Raw genomic sequence first — 26,839 nt, 5'->3', positions numbered from 1 at the left:
CTTATAAATTATTGTTTCTTTTTTACAAGTTACTTTGAAACAACACATTAATAGTTCTCTAAGCACATGAATCCAGTTTCCTACTATCGTGCAAATTACCTACAATAACGAAATGTATGTAGCATAGCATCTTTCGAATTATGATAGCCATCCCACAAAGAAACTTAATTGTGTAAACTTGTTTTGGTTTTAAATAAAACTGTACCCCAGAAAATGTCAAATTTATATAATTATCGTTTACATTAAGCTTATAACGGTAAATGTTATTCTTATGATTGAGGCAGTATTCGAAATGAAAACTATTGCATTATTCTTGTGAAACCTTTTTAATGTGTATCTTCTATAAAATGCGCATAAAATGAAATAATAACTAAGATATGTATAGGTAATAATAATTAAACAGAAGAAAATCAATAATTAAATTAATAATTAATAAGTAATTTAAATAACAAGCTTGGTTGCGTATAACCTTTATGTCTGGGGACTTCGTAGATCCCCTGCACGATGAACCACCATTACATAGATTCCCAGTATTGAAACTTACCTTCTTTTCTGTAAAAAAAAAAGAAAAACAAAAGCTCTGTAGTTATGAATGACATTTTTTTGCATGATAATTACTTTATTTAACAAGCAATTACTATATTTAGCGAAAATTTATTTCACTAGTTCTATAGTTTAAACGCTAATTATAAGCAAAATATAATGGAATAATGCTTTAGGTAAATATATATCAGTAATATAATTTCATATAGTATATGCTAAGTATAAAATTGTTTCCATTAAAAAGCTATAAGTTATTAATAAAATTTTATACATAAATGATATGTCACTTTAAAGTGAATTATTTACTAACAGCCAGTTGTACAAAAGTTATGATAAATTTCTGTAAACTTATATAAACAAATGTAGTCTACTGCTTTCAAAAATGTAAAAGGCTTCTGCGAAATCACTTCAGGTTACTAACAATTTATATACACAAATTCAATCAATGTGCTCATTCATCTAGCATAGTAAAGTCTGAGACAAATTCATTCAGATAGTTACACTTTAAAAATATTCAGTGTAATAGTGTATCGTGATATATTTGAAAAACCTGAAATCATTTTTGAATCATCTGGAGAAGTATTAAAAGTTATATATTTAATCAGACACACACTTTATAGTTTTAATATTTTTGCTATTTTATTTGCTACATACAATATAAATATGAGTAAAAATACATTATAATTTCTATTAAATGTTATTTAAGAATAACAGAAATAAATGTTTTTAAAGTATATTTTAAAAGAATGTTAGCTGTCATTATGATATTGGTGGTTAAAATAGTACAGAAACATATTTCATAAGAATCATTTATGCAAAACTTGTGCATTATAATTCTGCTTGAGATCAAATAACATTATTTATAGTGAAGAAATTCAAAAACTTGTAAGAATTCCTACATAATTATAGTATAATTCGATCTCAAGGAAAAGTATTAAGTAAAATTAAAATCTTAAGAAATTTTATAAAATATTTTAATTTTAAGAATATACTAGTATGTCAACAACCATTCTTAACCATGTAATAAGAAACGCTTGAATGTGAATTCATTTTTTTTACATGTCAAGGTTACTTATTTTATAAAAATATTCATTTTTGAACTGATACAACACCAAATTTAATTATTATTCCTTAAATATCTCACCGTGTTCAGCAGTTGAAAGTTTCCGAGAAAATTCCAGAGGAACTGCAGTGCAACAAAAAAGTTATATAAAAAATCACATAAAAGAACACAGGAGCATCACAAGTGGATCACGACTGAAATAAATGAAATTAATGCACGGAAAATAATCATTATGACACAATCCAAACTCGGCAACTCAAAAGAATCTTAAATAAAGGTAGGATTATACAAAAATCATCAAAAATGAATAATGAAATACAAAGGGAAAGGATGTGTAAAAATGCCTGTTCCTCTTTTCATAAGTAATAAGTTTGGAGGAAAAAATTAAAATGCTTACATTTTAGCATTAATAAAAGCAAATAACAATCATTTAGTACTCCATGAAACATATTGTAAATTTAATAATGATAAGAATATTAATGCGTTAAACGAAATAATATTATTTGTTATCGAAAACTTGTAATTTAATATATGCTGCTGAAGTTTAAAAATTAGATTTTATCGCCTATTACTTTTAATCTAGATAAGATTTTATGACTAATAATTTTTAAATGATATATCTAGAATTTAAAATTAAGTGCTTATCATTTATGGAGAAGAACAATATTTTTCGCGTGTTAAACACGCTTGTTACATTATAAAGAGTAAAATATTATCGCTACATAAAAATATATCACTATATGTATATAAATAAATATTATTATAATTACTATATGTATTACATAATATTATATTTTCTGCTATAAATCTATATCAGTCTAACATAATATAAACTATGGTGAAGTTTAATTATCGCAAACAAAACTTTTAGTAATTCTGCTTGCTTTACGACAAACAGTATAATGTACAAGGGTATGAGGTATATAGAAAGAAACGAGGAAAACATACACCATAATATTCTGTTATACATGATAAAAGTATATGAAATAGAGAACGACAAGAAAACAATGAGTTTTATCCGTGCATAAATAGAAAGAATCAATAAATTTAAAAGAAATAGTAGTCAGAATAATTTAATTTAAGAAAAAAATAAATTCAAAATTAATTTTTCCTGATATCTCTAAGATGTCTGAGAACTCAGTAAAAAACAGTTCATTAATAAAGTACATTAAATTAGTCAATAAATATCTAATACGATATAAAATACAAAAATTAAAAATTTGGGTTCGCAGCTAGATAAAGTAGATTCCTAAATTTAAACAAAACTAACATTTTGCATTTATACTATAGTTATATATTTTTAAGATTTACTCACTGACAGCTGGTGTAAATATATAGATAAGAAATAAATTTTTAATAAGTAATATTTTATATGTAGTATGCAGAATAGCTTCATATCAAAAGGAAAATTTTGTATTTGATAAAATATTGCTTTCATCCAAAATAAATTTGTTTAATAATTTACTATTAATTTTTAATTACTTTTGCCTCAAATTCTAGTATAATTTATTAACAAAAATCACTTTCTATCAACCACAACATGCCGTGATGTTATTCTGCTACTTCCAGAACTAAATAAAGTAATTTCAACATAGAAATTTGTTTTTGAAAAGGAATAATTGAACAATTTATTAAATGTGTAAAACATCATATAAAGTAATTCTTTGAAATAAAAAAATATATCAATTAACTGGATTTCAAAGATGTTATTTTTATTTATATACCTTTTAAATTCAGAATAGTAGAAATAAAGCTTATTTAAATAAAAAAAAAGTAACTTAAATACAGGTAATTTTACTTCATAAATAAAAATTATAAAAAAAGACCTAAAATGTTTTTAATTTATTTATGTAAACAAGTTATGTAATCAGCTATTTTAAAATAACATAAAAACTGCTATAAAACATGCTATTCTATCTTTTTGGTAAATGGCTTTATAGCGTCGCTCTAAGATTTAAATCGAAGTAGCGAATTTAAAAACGCTACTTCTCATTTTGCGTCAAAAGTCTGCGTAGAATTACGAGTAATTCTTATTTTTTGAACCACTGACGAAAATCACAAGAACAATTTTCTAAATAAGAGCTCATTCTCCAAACATATTTATCCAATCAACGCTAAATTGCAGCTTTTCTGTGCGATGAAGTAATACTTGAGATAAAACCTTTATTGATTAAGGATAATTTTTTAAAATTTCTTTGTAATCCATATTTCATATCGTTTTGCAAATAAAATGATTAGTTCAAAATAGAAGAAAAATGTACCTCCATCCTGGACAATTTCATCTGTGATGAGCGTGAGGTCTGGGGCAGCATCTTCTTTATCATCATCATCATCATCATTCTGCAGCTGACCTTTCCTCCACAGTTCGAGTTCCTCTAAATTAGAAAAAGACAACTTTTCAATAACTTACATTTTTTTGTGTTTGTACAATATTAAGTACTATATCATATGTTTTATCAATTTTAAAACCGACAAATAAATACGAATATTCTAACTCATAATATTGGTTTTATGATGAGGATTCATACTCGTATTACTCATATTCATTTTATGTGTCGTAAAATTAGACTTTCTCTCATCTTTATTAAGCTTAAGCCTCTGAAAATAATGTAAAGTAGTATTCACGATATTCCATTTGAAGTTCTAATTTTAGGCTGCATATAAAAATATTATTTTATATAAATAATGAAAATCATATAACTTTATATAAATGACATAACTTTTACAATATATTTTTATTATAAGGTAAAGAGCTAGAAAACTATATACAGCAATATTTAAGATTCTCCTTTGATTGAAGTTCTAAATTTAGGTGGGATTAACAATAACTAATAAAATTCTGTATAATTTACAGCTTACTGTGAATTAATCGATATTTCGTTGCTTGTAAAAGGTGTAAAAATGCTGTAAAATTCTCCAAAAAGCTGTAAAATCCTGGAAAATTTTTAAATTGAAATAAATAACTTAGTAACGAGTTTCATGGTCAGAGGTAAGTGTAATAAACTAGTAATAAATTTCTAACATGCCCTAAACTTATTCATTTACATCCTAACTTATCTTCTAAACTAATTATATATTTTCGTTCACTTTTCTTTGTAATATACTGATCTATTACATGATAACTATTTTTGAGCATTTCGAAATTGAAATAAATATTTCAAACCGTCAGGATTTGGGATTATGTATTCCAAAAGAATTTCAAATCCTACCATTGTTTTCAAAAGAGAGAAACTACTTTTCTGGAAACCAAGAACCAAATACTATAAACTGAGGTAAAATTTCAAAGGTAAATATCCACTTTTATAAAAGGAAAGTATTAATAGTAACTTCTATATTAATGTATTGCGCATACTCAAACACAGGCGAGAAAATTACTAGAACTTAAACGTTTGTTCTGTGTTACAGAGAACTAAAGTTTTTAATGTTTTATGTTACTAAAGTTAAAAGAGAAGTTTTTAATTAAAGTAAAATTTGATATCTGCTTTTGATAAAAATAAATTAACAATACGTTTTAAGGTACATCTGTATTTATTAAGAAGATATGACTGAAGTAAATGAAGAACATTATTGAAACTTGAAACTTCAGCTCCATTTTGCAACATATTTTTAAAAAAATTATTTGCGAAACAATGAACATTTTTCACAATTACTAATCTTCTTTAAAATTAAACACAAATATAGCAGAAGGAAATTATTTTAAGAATTACTGTAAATACAAATATTTATTTATTTATTATTTAACTTTTTTAATTTAAACATTTCTTTGAGTTTTAGAGAAAATAAAGAAAAGTCAAATACTTGTTTGTTATAAATGTTCATTAAAAGCATACTTGCAGTGTGGCACTCACAGACATCACAAGAGTGATATTGGTGATACAGGCATCACTGAAATTGAAGCAATGACATTTGTGATTTAGTTATTGTTTATACTAATTTTTTTTAAGTTTTGAATTAATGCGCTTAACGGTTTCTCAGGTTAGTATTTGGAAGATTCGAATAACGACAAAAGCATGACGATTTTGAATTTCCGTTTAAAAATGTTTTTAAAGATTTATGGGATTCGAGGGTTCGAATTTCTGTTTCTTTGGATAATTTTTTATTACTTCTGTCATTTATATTCCTAATATTCTTTCATGTAAAAGAAGCAGTAAATGACATGATAGATCAGATGGTGACAAAATCTTTGCAGATGACTAGGCGGGAAAACTTGTTACCTGGAACCAGGTAATGAATTTCTTGGGTTGTTTACCAATGGATATAATTTCCTACAAATTTAGTACACGCAAAAATCTTCTATTCATATTTCTACTCACATAGAATTATTAAATTTAATTAGATGTAAAAATTAAAGAAATAAAAGTGTATATCTAATTTAGTTGCAATAAAATATTCTGCTTAAAAGTAGTCTTGTCTCTTGTCTTTGTATAATTATCATTTTCATACGTATCTTCCCATTTATTTAGAATTAGTAAATTTACTTTAAACACATCTTGAATTTTATAGAAATTTTGGTTTACATCGCAAGCCAGTGTTTTGCATTTTATAATTTTTCGTATTTTTAACTTTAACATGGTTTTGTAAAAGCTTTCCTTTGCAGAGGAACTGTGTTCCTATTTGAACTGTGTTATTATTTGAACAGGGCGGCTCGATTGGTGTTAGAAGAATACATACTTAAATTTAACTAGTCTCTCATAATTGTTAAAGTAAATAATATTGAAGATTATTAATTAAAACTTTGAGGACCATTACGAAGGAATACATTATATGTCTGAAATTCTTGTATCATATTCATTTTAAACAAGTGATAATTTTTTGGTTTGAATTTAAATAAATGTGACTTACGTTTTTCTACTTCTGGTCGTAACCTCTTGTTTTTAATGATGATCTTTCTTTTTAGATCATTTGGACTCGGCAGAGGAACATTAGGTTCAAGCTGTAAAGAAAAAAGTCGCTTATAGCAATGGGATATTTAATATTTAACTCTAACGAAATTACGCCTTATTTTCATATTAATATCTCCTTTCAAGAAAGTAAAATATTATGATAATGTAAAATATAATATGTAAATAAAACAAAAACGATTTAATAGTTTTTAGAGCTTGTATTCGTTAATAATGTATAAAATATTTTCTCCATCCTTTCAGCCTGCTTCGTCTTCATCTGCGTCGTCTGCATCTTTTCAGCCTGCTTCGACGGCGTAACTTGAAGTACGCGCGACACGTAGTCGGGAGATTCCTAGTTCGAAATGCACATTTTTCACGTTCCGGCATCTACATAACCTAATGATTCTACTAATTTAAAAATTTTTAGTTTTTAAATTAAATATGAATATTAAGCAACGTTGTCCACGTTGCTTAAAATTAATTTTGTTAGCATATTTATATTACACCGTAAAATTTAAAATCTGATAATAAACTCAAAATTAACTGAATAATTTTGATAATTTAATTTACATTATTAAGCAATTAGTTAAATGGTGCGTGAATTCCAATAGTTTATGCAACAGGCGTTACTAATATAAGATTGAGAGTCCACTATTCTCGCAGATTCTTAACTTAATAATTATAATTAACGAAAAGACCTCTCCATTTTGTAAAATCTTTCACCCCTGAAAATCCGCAATTTACAATGATTTACATACTTCTCTTGAAAAAATATTTGATTCCATTCCGTCTAAAACTAGGTGACTGTTTATGTTGAAGATACTATTATGCTGAATTTAAGTTTAATAACATTCAAAGTCTTCATGCCTGCAATCTTCATACATGCCTATACGGTTTATTACCAGAAGCGTTTTTTACTAGGTATTTAGTTACTCAGAAACTAAGAATCAAAGCAATCTTGTCGTTTTTGGCATCCCATTTGATGAAGCGCTCATGAAGAGGAAACGAAGTGACTCACGTCCCGTAAAAGAGATAGAACGTTTGTGAACCCATTCAGCCTTTAACTCAGAACTAAGCAGTGCCTTTAACTCATCCAGTTTTTTTAATATATCTGTAAGGTAATTCTTCTCTCCTTACCGCGTGCTTCTCTCCTTATCGCGGTGAGATTTGAAGCAAGTCCGGGTAGTAATCGAGGTCTCGAGTTCAAATCCCGGTTAGGGCATGGATGGTAATTGATTTTATGTTGCCAGGCTTAAAAAAATTATAAATAGACTGCACAAATAGTGCTCGAACAGGGGGATGAATGTAAGGTATTTCCTCCCTTCTTACCGCAAGCCTTCGTGTTGTAATAAGAAGCAGGTCCAGCTAACAAGCGGGAGGTTCCGGAATTCGAATTCTAGCGAGTGCCTAACACTTGATTTCATATTTCCATGCTTCAGAAAAATTACACACAAATTCTACATATAAAGTTCCGATCTCGATGAAATTTTGTTCACCTGATCTTCAGAACTACAGATTTTGAGAGCGTCTACAGATTTCGAGAAACCTTCCACGGGGTCCACCACACTTAGGGCGTTTATATTAGAGCACTGCCCTTACGTTATGCATCTTAGTTGTCAGTGGAAGTCATACACGCTACGAAAGGAAGTTGTAATTGTTTTCTATAAAAATAAATATTAATATTTCTGCTCAATTTCAATTTTGAAATAACCTCTCCGTTTTCGCGTTCTTGCCATTAGGTCTTCCTAAAACCGTTAGATGGTGTTGTGCTTGCTTACTCTTTTGGACAGTGCAGAACCTTGAAAGCAAAATTTTAGTGCGCTATGTCTTTGTATCAGTTTTTCGCGAACAGTGAAGAAATATGGTGAATGGTGATTTTCCGAAAGCTAATTTCCAGAAGAAGAAAAAAAGACGTATTCAATGACAAAGCAAATACTACTTCTCACTAAAACCGTGTAAGTTAGATACTGCTCTTCAGTTTTATTCGAGTTGGGAAAAAATTTGCACAATTTACCTTAAATCAAAATAAGACTAAAATTATTCTCTATGTGAGATTTCAAAAAATTACCCTCAACACCTAAAACAAATCACGCTGCGTAAAGCCGGGGAAATACGGGATATTCTAGCTAGTCATTTAGTCATTATAAATCATTATAAATTCACTCTCCAGATTCAACTCTAAGGTCTTAGGGACTTTAAGATTTCTTTTTCTACACAGGATACTGGGTATCAGAACTGATACTTATATAGAGGACGAAAAAGTTAGTGATTTTTTTTTCGATTTAAAACATGTGCTCTTCTGATTCCATTTTTTGATTTCATGATTCCATTTGATTTTTGATTCGATGATTTTCCATTTCCATTCTTTTTCAACATTTTTTGCCATTGTTAGAGTGGACATTGAAAAATGTTATCACGCAATGAGTTTCGCACACGTAATTATTTGTTTGAATGCTTTCGTTGCTATGGGTAAAGGCACGTGAAGAAAACAGATGGCAGTTGCAGTTGATTAATTGTTTACTCAATAAACTTACATAATAAGTTTTCTTTACCACTTTTGACGGACGAAGGAAAGCCAAAATTTACATATACTTTTAAATACTTTAACAAACCATATAATTTAAGTGCATGTTTCATTTATTTATCCGGCTATTAGAACTTGTGACTGAGAGCAAGATAATAACTGTACGGGTACATAATTTAAAATACTAGAAAGAAAATGGAAATATTTAAAATACATTGAAATAATATTAAAAACATGATTACTGAAGTTCATCTTTAAAAACTACTGCAAATGGTGTTTCTCTTTTACCACGAAAATATATTTCAGTTATTTTTGCGTTCTGATGCATATAACTCAGCTATATTTTCGCTAGCACTGACAACTAGCCATCCGTCAAGAGAGAAAGCTTTTCTTCTATGTCATAATAATGTCATAATAATATCTTTTTACTTCGAAAACAGAAAGTTCGTCAAAAGTTACGAACTATGCATTTCAGTGAAATTGGATTTTGACATACCATAGGCTCTTGAAGCCCACCAGCAGCCGAGCGGTCAAAGCATTTGAACACTGGTAGTTCGGTCTGGGGTTCGAATCCCGGCGAACGGACTGGCCGCATGGGCGTTTTCGTGGTTTGCCCCATGTGTAATGTGGATATGAGCCAATTTTCCTTAAAAAGACCTTCACGGGGCATCCCTTCCTCTCTGGGTAGTGCTTAAGGGCGGAGCGCGTAATACGTAAATAATAGACTCTTGAAATTTTAGATGAATATTTTTGAAAAATACAGGGTGTTTCATAGATCATGGGACAAACTTGGAGGGGTAGTGGAGCGTAGTAAAACATGCGTTTTTTGTATAGGAATGTAGGATTTAAAGTGACGGGTTAAGGCAGGAACGAAAAAAAAAAACCTGAGAGGAAAATGTGTTTATGTACAAAATCAACGCAAAGTGCTTCTTTGCAGCAATACAATATTCACAATAAATGTTCAAAAAAAAAAAGGGAACGCTAACAGCAGTAGGAACTACAGCTGTGATTGGCTGGCAATGCAGCGGTAGAGGGCGGTAGTGAGCCGGACAAACCACGATCCGATGCATCAGGGGATCATTCGCAACTCCTGATGTTGAGCGTGATGGGTGAGTTTACGCACAGCTGACATGCATCTCATGCATGGTGCTGCTAATGGGAACGGCAGAGCAGCGCTACGGTTGTACCAGGAACGGTTTCCGAACAGGCGTATGCCGAAGCACACAATGTTCGAGACATTGCATTGGTCTCTGTGTGAAAACGGGTCATTTGAAGCCTCCTCTGACACTAGGAGTAGAAGAAGTGCACGACAACTCGGCATTGAAGAATCCATCTCGAACATTGTGCATGAATCACCTCAGACAAGTACAAGAGCTATTGCACGTCATCTGCAGCTGAGTCATTCCACCGTTTGGAGAGTATTGCATGAAAATGGTTTGCACCCATACCATTTGCAGAGAGTCCAAGCCTTGCAAGAGACAGATTACCTTCTTCGAGTTCATATCTGTCTTGATTCTTGCAGCAGTGTGCGGCGCAGGCGGATTTTCCATCGAATGTGCTATTCACGGACGAGGCAACCTTTTCACAGGACGGCATCTTCAATAGCCATAACATGCACGTGTGGGCAACTCATAATCCACACGGCGCACGTCCACATGCATTCCCAATCCGCTTCTCCGTGAATGTGTGGGCTGGTATTGTTAATGACGACCTCATAAGCCCATACCTCTTACCTGCACGTACAAATGGCTTGTTTTATCATATTTTTCTGCAAGAGGTGCTACCGAAATTGCTGCAGGATGTGCCGGCTGTCGCATGTGGTTCCAGCATGGTAGTGCACCAGCCCATAACCATGTGCGGGTCCGCAATTACTTGGATGGGACATTTTCGGGCCGATGTATTGGCAGCGGTGGACCCGTTCGATGGCCACCCCGTTCGCCATATTTATCTAGCTTGGATTTTTTTATGGGGCCATCTGCAGAGCAACGTTTACGAGACTCCCATTGACTCACTGGAGGACCTCGTTGCACGACTAGCCATTGCGGCTGCAAGCGTGGGCGAAATGCCTGTCGTTTTTCAAAATGTTCATCAATCCCTTCTGCGACGTTACTAAGCATGTATTACTGCTGGTGGTCGCAATTTTGAACATTTATTGTGAATACTGTATGGCTACAAAGAAGCACCTTGCGTTGATTTTGTACATAAACACATTTTCCTTTCGTTCCTGCCTTAACCCGTCACTATAGACCCTACATTCCTATAAAAAAATGCACGTTTTTAATACGCTCCAACACCCCTCCAAGTTTGTCCCATGATCTATGAAACACCCTGTATATAACTTGCATAAGAAACAAGTACAAGCAACGGTATTTCTCATCACAGCAAAACTTAATAATAATTTTTCATCATACTTTTATTTTTCTTTCAGAATATCTCTTACGTAAACAGTGCTGCAGTATTTAAGAGAAAATAGTTTATGCCATTACGATATGAATTTTTTTAAGCTTTAGAAATATGACTTCATAACAGAGATATCAAAATAGTGTGACATCGCTTCCATATTTTTGCTTTAATTTAAAAGTAGAAAGAAATATGCCATAGATACAAATGAGTTCCTGAATGTAGTTCAACTGAATTCTCGTATCATTTTTAAACCTGTGTAATACTGTTATGTAGATTACCGTGAGAATTCAATCCAAAAAAAAAATTACTTATCTGGTAAAGACGTCTGGCACCAATGTTATATCTTAAATTCCTATACGTTAAATGTTAAATATGAACCTACTTGCAGTGAAAGGTTTCTACTTCCTCTTAGGGAGGAAACTAAACTCTTAAGAATTTGCTAATTACCCAAACTTTTAGTGATCGTAGAGTGAAACGTTAAAGCATTTTGCGTTGTGAAAAAATGCATCCCGGGACCGCGCCGTGAGAGGATCGAAACCATAAGAAAAACATATACAAGATATATAGGAAAAACATATTAAATATATAAAGAAAACATACTGTAATAGGTTTCCAGATTAAATATCAGTTTATTCAATTACATCACAATGGAAAAAATCTTAACCTCATCTGAGAGTCTAAGGAGAAGTCATCAATTTGTCATTTACCCTTTTTTTTTCATTTAAATTCATATAAAAAAAACTTAAGGTTTGTCTGGTAGTTTAAAAGGGGAAAGGGAAACAATTCAAAGCCTGAGAATTAATTTAAGATTCGACGCTGTTTTTACTTTCCAAGAAAAAGTTATTAAAAACCCACTCAAAGTTCAGACACAAAAAAAATAGCACTTAACTTGGTTGGACATCTTCAAGTGGAGGACTCGTATCTTAATAAGCGTTGACGTCGGCCGGGCTCATCTTTACACTGGTTCTCATACTGTCGACGTTATTTTACCACTGTAGAACAGAAACAGGAGCACTGCTGCCCAGGACGGCTATCCGCTTGGTCCTGAAAGTCTAAAGTCAACACGCAGGTAACTGGTTCAAATTTCGCCTCTTTACCAGAACGCGGCAAGGGAGCGTGTTTGCAGCTTCCGGCCAGAAACGTTTTTTCTAGGCAATTACGGCTCGCCTGTTCTTACTCATCCCAAGAGCAAGCTTCACGAGTAACGTCCCAAGTAAGTTCCACACGCCAGTCAGTAAGTGACTGCCTCTTAACCAAAACGCGGCCGGGGAGCATATTTGCCGCTCCCCGCCGGAAAACATCTCTCTTCGTAATTACATCTGGTCTCTCGCTTTCCAGCAAGTTTCAAGAGTAACGTCCACAAGTCCAGCAAGCCCGTAAGTAAGAGAGTCCAACTCGAATTTCCTTCGTCTCCTTTACAAACGCGGGCTCCCACTATGGCTTCACTTATCGCCCCCTTAATTTTGGCAAAATTTGCGTTTTCAACTCCAGAATGCGGAAATAAGGGTGCTCGCGCATGCGCGCCCTTCTTCACTTAGCCAACAACCGGACCCTCAATCACCAAAAACCTGAATGACTTACATTGAAAGACAAGTAGCAACCTTTGACCTTTTTTGTCACGTACTTCCTCTCTTAAGGTCAACTCCACAATGAAAATTCCTTCTCGAATATTCTAAAGGACAAAGCGCGCGAAATCATGACTTGGCAAAAATTGCTTCCCTTTCCCTGCTTCTTTCACAATGAATCAAAGTTTGTACAAGATTTGCAAATAGAGGAAAATAAATAATATTCTTTTAAACTAAATAATATTCCCAGAAGCATCTGTTTTTCCCCAAAATTAAAGCCTTAAAATAAATAATTCATAATCAAATAAAATTAAAATTTCTATAAATCAGAAAATCATTCACATAGTTTTTATAGCGCTATCAGACAAATTCTCTACACAACAATACTAAGTAAGAAATACTATTGCTGTCAATTAATTCCATTAATTTAGAGAACGGAATGGCGACCCATCAGTGCTGACACTTGGAAACAGATCCGAATATCAGCAGCATATTCTGCCTTTGCGGTACGATATTTGATTTCTACGCCGTAAACCCTAGTTCAATCCTCAAGGTCATTTACCATTCATAAAACACTAAAAGAGCAGTGGTGCAACATTACCAACCTTGGCCAACAAAGACAGCTAATGTGTACCATTTTTCCAGCTCTGAATATTAAACCCAACTTTAATAACATGAAAGCCTGCTTAAAACAAATACTTTTATGAATTAAATTTGCGTATTTTTTCTTACGGTTGATTAATCTTGAACAATAATAATGTTAGGAAAACTAATATCGACCACCAGCTAAAGTGCAAGTACACATTCGTGTCACTGGAAAATTTCTTAAATTACTTCGGATAGTGTGGAATGCCCCTTATGTACTTCCTCGAGGCTGTTTTCCGTTTCATGAGCATTACTTTCAGCGCCTACTCATCAAATGGTTTAGAATTCAGCCTCAGTAACTGCAATATCTTATATTCCATCAGCGTTACCTCATTGAGCTGAAGCTAAATTTTGATTGAGCGATACCTTATTTATCCAAATTGTGCGTTTGCTAAAAAATTTCTCAAGAAACTCATTGTTAATGCAAGTTTTAGGGACTGGATCAGACATTCAACGAAATTTTTCTCAGAAAATCACCTAAGAGTAAAATGAATACTAGCTCTGGACGAGCACGTTTTTTTTATTAATCCTTCCAGTGCTCTTTTCAAATTATTTTAAGGAAAAACGTATAGTTGGACTTTTAATGAGTGCGATACTTATATTTCTGTAAATGTAGCAAAATCTTTTGATATAGTGTGTTACTTTAAAATGGGGACTTAAGAGATCGTAATGACCCTCCTTTCATTTACCATCGTAATGTGCGTTGTCATCATCGCACAGAGGGGATTATGATATTTCAACAGATTAAAGGACTTGACTATCTTCCTCAGCAGTCGTTACCATGGTTACAAGGTAGTTCCATAAAGGAAAAAAACCTTAAGTGACATAACTTAGCAGACAATAAGCGGGTATAATGTCATGAAACTTTGGTACTAAAGCTGTGGGTGTGTTGTTGGTGTATTTAATTATGGCAAAGCACACGAGGGCTATCTGCCTAACGGAAGGGATGCCTTCGTGGAGGACTTTCTAAGGGAAACTGGCTCGTATAAACGTTACGCATGGGGAAAACCACGAAAACGCCCATGCAGCCAGCCCGTTCGCGGGATTCGAACCTCGAACCGAACTACCAGAGTTCAGCGACTTTACCGCTCAGCCGCTGGTGGGCCCCTAAAGCTGTGGGATTTCGTCACAAAGACTTCATCATTTATTATATAAAACACTGCAGCACTAATTACAAAACATCTTGCATTTTATATATTTTGTATACACGTTATGAAAATTCAACAGTAACAATTTAAAGCAGACTATTTATACATTGATCAAAATTTCTTTTAAGAAAAACCTAATTTTTTTTTTTTTAGTTGTCAACACGGTCAATGAGCAGTTAGTAATTTCTCAGCTTAAAAATAATTACCATCTTTCTAAATGTTTTGTGAATCAACTGTTCGTTAAACTATCAAGCTAATTCTTTTTAATGGCCGACACTAGCCATTCTAAGGCCAGAAGCGGTGTCATTCTATTATGGAGTCACCTAATAAGCGGCCACCGTCACCTCCTATGAAGAGACAGACAATTTACACCCATGGTTTCTTCGGGATTCGAGCCCGAGCCCTTTGGTACGGCAGTCAGAGTCACAAACTACTTTACTGACTGGGAGTCAAAATTTATAAATGAGATATTTAATACACAATATTCAACAAACGAATACTTTTTAACGTTATCCTTAATAAGTAAACATAAAATAAGTATTCATAAAACTAGAAATGAAAATATTAAAAAAATATATATTACCGGAAACATATATTTAATATTATTTGTAATAAAACCGATATTTAGTAAATCCTTTATAGAAATTGCAATAACATGTGTATATTGCAATAACAAGTGTAATATATGTATACATAAAGCAAGCAACTTACTGGATATCCAGAAAGAGGTTCTCTGAGGAGCAAATCTCCAAGACAGTCATCACAATATTTTGCAAGTTTGTACTGCTGCTTTTTGCTATGATGAAAAATGCGAAAACCAATAATTTTACGCAATTACATATTTTTTAAAACAGCATATTTAGAATAATGTTATATGTAGAATTTTTAGTGGAACAAAATTTATTTATATATTTATTTATTTTATTCATTGAATATTATCAGTAGAACCATATAAAGTATAATCAAGAGAGTATTCCAACTTTCGAAAAATGGAAACATGAGCAAAAATGTGTTATGTAATCATTAAGATATTTAAACACTGATTGGAGAAGTGGTATATCTTTAACTGGTTATTATGTATAGTAAGATGACCCAAATGCATTGCTAGGAACCACATTTTAACTCGAAATTCTTGATTTCGGTATTTTCTAACACAGTAAAGGAGATAAAAAACGGATTTTATCTTTTATCACTACATTCTGAATATCTAAAGATAAACTTTGGTTTCAATTCGATAGCCCCTTTATTAAAATAAACATAGTATTAAAAATTCCGGAAATATTTTATATTGTGATGGATAATGTAATTTAATGGAGATGAAAATGAGTTCAGAAAATGTCAAACTCTAGTTTCTACAAGGACTGGCATACAGAACAGTTTAGAGCCGTAATAATTTTAAATGAAATTTTGTTGCATTAATTTCTGGTTATCTCAATAATTATGTCAAATTCTTTAAAGTGTTTAGTTACTTATAAGGAAACATAAGGCTTTGTCAACAATTTGGTTATTTCAATATTTGGTTGGTTATTTCAATATTTGGTGATTATTTCAATATTTATGTCAAATTCTTAAAGTGTTTAGTTACTTATAAGGAAACATAAGGATTTGTCAACATGGTATGACAGACTGTTGTAGCAATAACAACAGTCTGTCATACCATGTTGACAAAGCCCTTGTATGGCCATATATTGATTGATATTGTTTCAATAAATGCTGGGGCCGGGCGATTCGATGAGGGGGAATTCCCGGGGGCATACTGGTCTGTTCGACTGCCCACCGGAAGCTCTAGGCGCTGGATGTCGGAGTCTTGTGCGAGGCTCTCGTGTGGCCACACCAACTGGCCAACTCTAGATAAGGGTGGACGTGGTGCTGTACTGATTAACCGAATGGCAAAGGAACAGTGCTCATGTCCTCCGTCGCTTATTGCTTGTCGCTTATGAGGAAACATATATAAGGTGATCATAAAAAACTTCCCATATATATAAACACCTAGTAGCCTATCCGCTTAATCAATCGAAATGAGATTTCAGATACTGTAATTTGAAGAGATGCGCTCGAGATTGGGATGATTTAAAAGTATAGAGCTATAACGGTTACAATGAAATAATTTCGAATGGTTACAGTGTAACGATTTCGAAATTTTCGAATGCAACATCCACTGTTTTCCTGCTCAAATTGATCAGCCCCTTGAAACACCTTAAATGGCATTAAAATGGTGTATGTATGATAAAAATAAAAACTGTAAAATATCTGGAAAGAAGAGCATTGAGAAGGACCAGTGACAACACAGAGAAGAGGTAGACGCACTTTGCTTAATTGACAGGAACAGAAAGTAGAAGTACCAGTCACAAAACACCATGTGCAAAGTCCTGCTTGTGGAGAGCCTTTAATAAGTAGAGTGGAAGACTGTTTCTTCAATCAGGTGTTCGAAAGTGTTAACAAGATGACACTAACGGGAAAACAAAAAGGTGAATTGATAAAGCTGTTCTCTCTAGATGAGGAAACTGCTGCCGAAGCAGTGGGAGTTCATCAGCAAAATTATAAGATGAAGCCCCAAAACTACGTGATTCGGTAAATAAATTGAAGAAATTGGTTGCAGATGTGATACACTGCGATCCGGGCGACCATGCGTTCCTGCTGAAGATGTTGCGAAAGTGTATAATATGATTACTCCGGGTCCATTGCATACAGCAAGAAGTATTTCTCGCAATTTGGATGAACCAAAAACCACAGTCCTCAAGCATATGAGTTCTCTTTTGCGAATGTTTCTACATCGATTTCAGAAGGTCCAGATGTTAGAAACTGAAAACGAGCAACAGCGTGTCGATAATTCAATTGCGAATTTTTTCCTCATGAGATACGATGAAGATAGCAAGTAGTCGCTGCGGATATTATAGACGGGTCGCGTTTCTCATTAACTGGGAACATAAACTCCAAAAACTGCGTTAACTGGGCTGATGAGCATCCTCACAATGTGCCACCAGCGTCTTTACACAGCGGTAAAGTGGCTGTCTGGCGCGGCATCGCAAGCCAATTTCTTCTCTCCTTTTCCTGCGCAAATTTATCAGCGTACTGAAAAACCATAGACGAAAATTGCTGGCGCAAAACATTTGCAAAGAAGAGCATTGTAGAAGACCAATGAGAACACAATGAGGTAAGGGAAAAAACTTTTATTGTAATTACAAGTTTCCAAAGCGTACGTAATCTCAGAACTGTAGCAGTGAAATGTCGTAACGACCTTTTATGGATTCAAGATATTTCTTCTCTACACGACGCCAAATGTGTTCGGCAAGTGCTGCAATAGCACTTTATAGATAGAGACATCTCCCATTATTCTGCAGTTTCATGGTCACCGCAATCCTTCAAACTCATTCCGATGGTTGTCTGGTTCTGTGGTAAGCTGAAATTTAAGATGTACACATTAAATCCATGAAATTTGTAAGAACTGAAAGATGTCATATAAGTGAAATTATGCAGATTAGTCTTGCAATATTACGTTCGTCACTCTTGTCAACAATCTCCCGCATACAACGCGTTACTGTCTACAAAGGTAGGTGCTTTGGAAACTTGTAATTATTGTAAGTTTTTTCCCTTGCCTCATTGTGTTCTCATTGGTCTTCTACAATGCTCTTCTTTGCAAATGTTTTGCGCCAGCACTTTTCGTCTATGGTTTTTCAGTACGCTGATAAATTTGCGCAGGAAAAGGTGAGTATTGTTATTCGAAAGCTTTGACATTTTTTGACCGCAACCGTTACCGTGAGAGCTCTATTGTTTTAAATTATCAAAATCACGAGTGCAAATCTTCAAATAATAATATATGAAATTTCATTCGACTGGTTGAGTGGTTCATATACCGGGAAAATTCTTTAATGACAAGTATGCATTATGTTTCTGCATCACAGGATTAAGTTTCATTGATTGGTACGTTATAATAAAGGAATAAATTATTTTTCCATAATGCACTTAAAGAAGTTTAAACTCTTTTATATTTTATAATTGATCCATTAATTCCTTGATAATCGTACTCATCAATTCCTTGATAATCGTACACATCAATTCTTTGATAATCATACACATCTTCATAGTACGCATGCCCATTTTTAATTAAACTTTATTATTTTTTGTTACTAGCTCATTAATTCTGCTCTGTTCACAGTGTATATGCATATTATTACATTTTTATTGTAATGTCGATGTATTTGCTTTGTGGCTATCGAATCCTAAAGTTATTAATTAATTATGTCAAACTTACCTGCAGTGGTTTTCGAACGAGAGGATAATCGGATAATCTGAAGTAACAAAAGCACAATCTCGAATGGCAGCGATAACATCCTAGAAAGAAAAATATACATAATTCAAAAGTCAGGATCAGTAACAATTTAGCATTCTCAGGAAGATTCTAGCTATATTAATTACTTAAGAAATAACGAGTAAATTCCTGCTGCAAAACATTTGCTGCAGAGTTACGTAATAATGAATCAAAAAGTTAATGATTGTCAAAAAGAACAAAATTAGTAGACTTTTGAGTTATATTTTTCTTAATTTTAATGCTTTTACTAGAAGGTGTGACAGTTAAATTTCTAAATTAACAAAATTATTATGCGTATGAAAAATCATCCTTAACTGATTATATTAATTCTAAGACATTTAGTAACGCCAGGAGAAAAATACCAATCTGAAATATTAGATGTGAAATTTTTTCATAATTACGCTTATTTAACACTGGCAAAACAGACAATTCAGCATAACAGCATCATTAAAATGCAAGCAGATGCGAATTTCTGTGCTCCATAACGAAATCTCATGTTAAGTATTCTGTATTACTTTAATAGCATTAAGTCTAGAATAACCTGATAAATTATTCTAAATATGTTTCGTGTTGCGTGCTTCTGCAGTATGACTAGACACATTGATTTCTGAAAATATATTTTGTTTACGTCGTTTCAGAAAACGTGAAATCCATAGTAATTTGTCGCTACGAAATGGATTTCAGAAAAATCATTATATCATAATAAGTGATTACATATCTCTCAAAAGTAGGAGTTCAGACAGAAACTCTAAGCATATTAATAGCAAGAAATACTAAATGGGTTCTGAAGTAGTAACGAATTTAAAGCTGATTTGCTGTAAGTTTTTGTAATGTTATTATATTATAAATTATACAGTTACGATATAATCGTATTTGTAGATAATTCAATTGCAATGTAATTGTAATACCACTATTTTTAATTACATTACAACAGCAATAAAATTATTAATTTATTGCTGTTGTTGTTATTGTTGTTATTATAATTGCCGTTAATAATTGCATTGTATATACATTAACTAGAACTACAATATTACAGCTAAATTTATTAGCACTCGCAGTTTTATTACACCTTTAATAAGGCGCATTATTTTTATTTACGATATAAAAAATTGTCCTCGAGAAAATAAAATCTGCAGACACGATCACGCCTCTGAAATCGATGGACGGGACGGAATGAACGTAAAGGATCTAGAAGCAGCTTTCAGGAAACTTTGTCAGTGAGGCGAAATATAAGGTCTTAATGAAACTTTCATTTGTCCTCGCACATAGCAGTTCCTCAGAATATTATCATTCATCAATACACAGGATCTTTAAATTACCTTTAAAATTTAAGGTATCTTTTATTAACTAAACAAAGCTTATAAGTCACTGTAGTTATAGTTAAAACTATAACTAACTCAGCTATAATTTCAATATAACAAGTTGTAATATAATAAGTTGTATTATTGGTATTTAGGATTACAATGCAACTTCAAAAACAATTAAATAGTAGAAAACGAGTAAAGATTTCTTTTAATAGCTGTAGATCGATTCTAATTCGAGTTCCGACGAATAATCTAGATTTATTGTTTAGGTATCTTCGTGGCTTTTCTTCCATGAATACACACCAATTTCCCTTAGAAAGTCATCCACCAGACGTCCTTATGCTTAGATGTTTTGCCGTGCTCAATTAAACAGACAATCAATCAATTAAACAGACAACTTTCTTAACATGTATTCAAAACTTAAATTGCGCCGATGCCCAATGGAGGCCGGCTCCTGTACTTCTCAGTTTTTGAGATAAATCCTAATTTTAACCGGAGTGCATCGAAGCGCTAAACAAAAGGGCTCCGGCACTTCTTTTATGTTAGTTAACCATAGTTTCAGCAAACGCACTTTATTTTAAAAATAAACATGCCTTAAAATCGATTCTAACTTCTGAATGCCGGCCTGTTTTCCCCTCTGACACAAACGTTTTTGTCGGACAGATATTGAGACTTTTAAGGAAAGAAAACCCTTCACCCACATGCCAAGGGCTTATTTTCTAGGAAATGCAATAAATGTATGAGAGCGGATTAATTTTCATTCCTGAAAGTGCTAAAAGGTATCACTCTGGTAGTGGACGTGCCCGGCTAGTGACTTACTACAGCAGAATTTCTGTGCACTTTTGAACAATATAACCGAACGCCTGGGTTCACTACTGTCACTTTTATAGGGGAGACTTACGTTTATTCTCACATTCTCATCGGATAGTATAAACTGGGAAAATTTCTGCTTGACAGCTAGAATTATATCGACAGGGCATCGCGATCAGAAAGTCTTAGACTCTTCCTCTTTTTTTTTTCGTTAAAACTTCCTTCCATACCCTGATGCTGTTTCTAGAACTCTCACTATTCTCCTTTCTGACGCTTTAATCGTTGTATCAGTTTTGATTTGTGTTTCATTCAGCATTTTCAATGATTTTTATATTTATCATCTCTTGCAATAGTACATTACATGTATAATCAGGGCTTAATTTGAGACGAAGATCGACTGAGGTATTTCGTAGCTTCTAAGGGGTATTGTAATTTCAATCACAGCCTAAAATATGACGAGGACCAATAGTTTATACTTTAACTAACTATATGTAATTAATTTAGTAATTTATTAATTTTCTATTTATCTCTGTTACATTTCTTTTAAATTTAGTTTAATTATTTAATTATTTTAAGTTTTAGTTATTTGTTTTATTTATTGTTTCCTTTCTTCCTGACAGTCTTCCATAATGCTCCGTCACTTCTAATTTTAGAAATTAAGCCCTGCATGTATTTTTTTTTTCGAAATGGATACATATATTTACTTTTATTCCTTACATAAGCATTTTGCTTGCACCAAAGTTTACAAATAATGACATTTTTCAGCATTCAGCTTCCATCACCGGCTTAGGGGTAAGATTTTAACATAATTAGTTCGACCTTGGGTTAAATCTTGGCGAACAGGCTGACTGGGTAAACCTTTTCATGATTACCTCACTGTAATGAAAACACCAGTTGGTTTCCTTTCCAAAGGCCTCCACACAAGCAGCTCTCTCTTTCGGCAGATAGCCTTTGTGTGCTTTTCAAGAATCCATATAATCTAACCTTCTGCCGCAATGGCCGTCTGCACGCATTTAATAAAACTATGCTTGTTTTTCTGAAGCTTTGTGAAATAGATCGTACTGGTGCATTCGCTTGTAAGTAAAAAATGCTTAACTATTTATTGAAAATATGTGTTGTATTTAATAATAAACTAATTCGAAATCAGTACTGTTATTGAAAATTTAATACACATAGGAACTAAGCAGGATGATTATGAATAAGTGTATTTTTTTTTCTAAGGCAAACAGGGATTCAGTTGGATTGAAAATTATTTTAGTCCTATTACAGATCCCTTTGTGGAAACAGGCAGACTAAATGAAGCTTTTGTGATTTTATTTCCTGTGTAAATTATATATATATAAAGACCAGTTCCCTTAACAAATACTCCCCACAGGCATCGTTTCCCATAGGCATACAGTCTTTGTTTACTTTCCTTTAATCGAAAAGTTCAAATTCACTTATCTGCCGGCGAACAAGAAACACACATATTTGTTGAACAAAATAATGCGTATTTAATTCTTATATGAAACAGCCAAAATTATTCCTGTAATCCCTTAAAACTGATTATAAATCCCTTAAAACTGATTAAAATATTTTTCGCAGAAAGTCGGGGACTGGATAAATTCTTATCCGAATAAACAATTACAGCAACGTATTAATTTTAGGCGTATACGTATTTCTGTAAAAATCAGGCAGAAAGATTCCTTTCGAAATGCAATAATAATTTATAATATGAGAATTCTTCTATTTATATTAGTATTTGATTTATCTTCGTATGTTTAATCCAACTGATATATGAAGAAGAATGGATTATATGGTTTTATATGTATACAAATTAACACTTAGATAAAAAATTTAGCATGACAGTGCTCTTAAAATTATTTGTAAAGAAGAAGAAAATATGAACTGTACTTTGAATAAGATATCCGTACACATGGCCTTGCCATGAGTGATAATTGGTTCTTCATCTTCACCTTTTCCGTCCCAACAGTCAAGCTCAACGCACCTGAAAGTCAACATCTTTTAGGGATCTCACTCATAGAATATCAATGAAAAGTACATTTTTCTAAGTTTTTTTCATGTTACTCAGAATTCTACAAAAAAGGTAAAATCATTAATTTGAATTGCAGTAAGCACTCAGAACGATTTAGTTAATTAGTTAGGAAGATTTAGTTAAAGACTTCAGGATTGTGTAGGTAGTAGAACAAAGCCTTTATGGAAGAAGCTTTTTTTTAGCAGTATGGGCTCAAGTTTATGTTATGCACGTAAACTGAAAACTTACAAAGATTAGCGTGTAACGTTATGTACGAGAAAAATCATTAAATGGCTTATGGCATAACATTCGTTTACATAATTTTTCTACAGTATTCGCTGCTGAAAGAATATGCCTTTTTTCACTCATCATGAATCAAGTTTCTTCTTGCATAATTTTTAACTATTCAGCTGTAAAAGCATTGAGACTTTCAGTAAAATTAACAATCCAAAATACGATGAGTTGTCTGCATATAAGAATCAGGTAGCAGTTACAAAGTGTGTGATAGTTCTTCGAACCATGACAAATGAAGCAAAGATGCTTCAAAGTTTTTAAACTTTCAAAATTTTTCATTCTCTGCGAAGAACTTTAAAGTCAAATAGCTATTAAGTCAAATAGCCGTGCTAAGAACCGAGTCCCGAAACACAAACTACTAGGAATTTTAATCACTTGGGAAGAGGCTAGCCCATTTTCAATGATGTATTAGTTTCATTTGTAATCATTAGAATTGGAATAAAATTCTTTATTATATTATCGGGAAGAATGTCTAGTTCTGCTACATTAAATTCAAAATTTTCTAAAATACGCTGCAATACTTTGGTTTCACTAATGAGATAAACAACTAATAAAATACTCTATTGGATTTATAATATGTTTTGATATATTTCAGCTAAGTTTAATCAAGTTGTAAGACAGCTCTAAGTTTTACTTATTCGCAATAGTTTTACTACAAATACATTCTAAATATTCCCTGTTGGTATATTTAGTAATAGGGGAGCCACCTACAATAACTTTGGGCCCAAGTTCGAATCTCGGAGAAGGAACCTCGGTTGTAAATATATAACATCTTTTCTGTTTGGAGGCATTTAAAATACTGTAGATTTGGTGGAGACTCTTGAATTCGTCCTCTAGAGTGTTCTTCATAGAATATGGGACGTGGCCTTCTCTTTTTTGCAAGTGTAATTCGATCACCACTCTGGACAACTTTCTCTGTAATGAAATAGCTAAATGACCGATAGGTTTGGCCATTTTCACCGAATGCATTAAGTTGCAAGTGGCTAGTCATTTGATTAAAAAATAATAACAATATACTAACTTTGTGAGTGGGATGGTTTGGTAAAATAAAATCTTGTTTTTAATTAATTCCCACAAAATAAAAATTTCATGCGGTAAAATATTAATTAAAATTTAGTGAATTAAAAAGAAAAAGTTATTTTTCTTCATAAATTCGCGGAGGATATTTGCGAATTTTTTTTTTTTTTTTTAATTTTTTAACTCTGTTTTTTACGAGGATTACAGAAATATGTTTAACTGATTTAATAAATAAATAATAAGACTGAAAAATAAATAATAATCAATTGCAAATTTAGAACGAAATTCTGAAATGTGGAAGTTATATTTGTAATCGCTAAAATTTCAGAAAAAAAGGACGGTTAAGATGCAGATAGGTTCTTTGAAATGGTCTGAAGTATGTTCTTTTGTTGGACACGGTGAGTACCCTCAAGAATATAACTGACACCTTCGTCATCTCTACCGTAGGTGCTCAGTGCACTTGGAACTAGTCTTAATCTCTTAAAATTGCCCCAAAAGTTTGAGTAAATTAAAAATTTTCTAAAAATTTATTAATTTTTTATTCTACGAAAAACTGCAGAGATAAGCTTTTCTGTCCTTTATGCGTTTGTTTATACAAAAGTTTTCGTATTTTAAATGCCAGTAGATGACTTTTTCCATAACATTGCAGAATGATCTTTTCCGCAAAAGAGCTTCCAATCAGAAACTGGAACACTGTGCTTTAAATTTATGGAGTAATTTGGGGCTAATTCTTTTGTTCGATTAATTAATTTCGTACTGTCATTTCCAGATTTTTCACGATTTTCCAGATAATTCAACGAACGTAAGCAACATGAATGTAGATCTTAAGAACTTGCAAGAATTTTACATTTGCGTGAATTCAACAAAAAAGGGAAAACAACCACTACCCAAATTTATATCAAATCAGTGCAATAATTTTGAATCAATTTCACAATTTTATTTGAGCACAGGAAGCCGAAAAATAGCGCGTTTATTGCTAATCCTGAACTGTGAAAAGTATCTTTTATGCTTTAAAGGCCCATTTTCTATGCTTTTTATGGACTTAACCGAAGACATTGAGAAAATATTTAGGGAGCACTTCCTTTCGGTTTCTAAAAAAAAAAAAAAAAAAAAAAAAAAAAAAAGGAGGGGGAGGGAAATAATCAATCAAACATGTTCCAGCTGACTTAAAAGCCATTACATGGATAGGGTCTCAATATTAGGCAATATCAATCCTCGATATCAGGCATGAGGTTGGCAATCCAGCCTATAAAAACTTTAGAGATGATAATAGTAATTTCTTAACCGAGCCCATAGTCCTTAATACCGAGTCAACGGATTTTCTGAGTCTCCTCACTGAACGCTGAACTGCTCAAACGGGCTTAACACTTCCGGCAACCAGAAACCATGTTGGGAGGGGAGCTACTATCCTGGATATTTGACTGATCGTCTAATTTGCTATCCTATAAATAGTGCTACGTGGGCTGCTTGGAGCTCACCAGAAGTCTGAGAGGCCTTAAGTCAACTTGTCATACTGACAAAATTAAGTTAATCTGAAGGTATCTCCCAGCATGACAAGTGAAACTGCCAGGCTCGTTTATTTATCCCCCATATTATTTTATTTTAAATTATAGATACCTTTCAGAAATGAATATCTGCAGAATGATTTCCCTTAAACCTTGCAGTCTATTTTGAATATGCGTTTTAGATTAATACATTATTTAACATTTAAAACTTTCAAACAGAAACAAAGTGATGGCTTCACAAAATAAATGTTTATTTCATAAGAATATACCTTTCATCTAATTTTCAGTCGTTTTCCTTAGAAATGATTCTAAACACATGGTTGTTTGGTGAAGGTTACCCAAGAGCATTCAAATCGAAATTCATTAAACATTCCATAAAAAACCTTCGTTCAGCAATTTCTCTCAAAAACATATTGTTTTATGCAGTAAATTACAACAATATTTTTGTTCAGATGAAGAAATACAGTATAATTCTTCTGTTTGAAATTCTGTAAACTAAATTTTTCAGTTTTGAAAGTTGAATGAGAAGTAAAAAATACCTGCATCCTGCCAGCAACACTTGTCGGTACATCTCGACGGACGACCTGCCACCGAACTGTCGCCCAGTCAAGTAAGTGTTATGTGAGGAATTGATGTAATAATGAGCTAAAGGTTGGTCCATATCCATGTAGATGTCCAGTCTGTCCAAGAACACAGGTGCATTCTCGTCAGACATCAGGTACCGGATGAGACCATCTTGACTCAGGAGACCTAAGACATAATTTTATTAACAATATCACCTCTTGAGGAACAAAAGTTTGGATCTTAATAAG

The 26,839-nt window shown here is 32.7% G+C and overlaps 1 protein-coding gene across 5 annotated transcripts in view; it reads right to left on the bottom strand.

Moving 5' to 3' along the window:
- LOC118189844 (1-phosphatidylinositol 4,5-bisphosphate phosphodiesterase-like) overlaps positions 1-26,839 on the bottom strand; it is a 163,880-nt gene that overhangs the window by 33,527 nt on the left and 103,514 nt on the right. For 3 of the 5 annotated variants that reach the window (XM_035360518.2, XM_035360521.2, XM_035360519.2), the window contains exons 12-19: positions 26,567-26,777; positions 23,091-23,184; positions 19,027-19,106; positions 15,486-15,570; positions 6,449-6,539; positions 3,868-3,981; positions 1,688-1,729; positions 470-552 (exon numbers count right to left, since the gene is read on the bottom strand). In XM_035360518.2, the coding sequence (XP_035216409.1) occupies positions 470-552; positions 1,688-1,729; positions 3,868-3,981; positions 6,449-6,539; positions 15,486-15,570; positions 19,027-19,106; positions 23,091-23,184; positions 26,567-26,777 (800 nt within the window). The remainder of the gene's footprint in view (positions 1-469; positions 553-1,687; positions 1,730-3,867; positions 3,982-6,448; positions 6,540-15,485; positions 15,571-19,026; positions 19,107-23,090; positions 23,185-26,566; positions 26,778-26,839) is intronic. The other 2 variants (XM_035360520.2, XM_085816226.1) reach the window with 1 other exon arrangement.

Source organism: Stegodyphus dumicola, chromosome 1 (assembly GCF_044657685.1).
Source record: "Stegodyphus dumicola isolate Sdum_Otavi_A_Nest chromosome 1, ASM4465768v1".
Classification (NCBI taxonomy): Eukaryota; Metazoa; Arthropoda; class Arachnida; order Araneae; family Eresidae; genus Stegodyphus; species Stegodyphus dumicola.
This window is presented reverse-complemented; position numbering and strand designations above follow the sequence as displayed.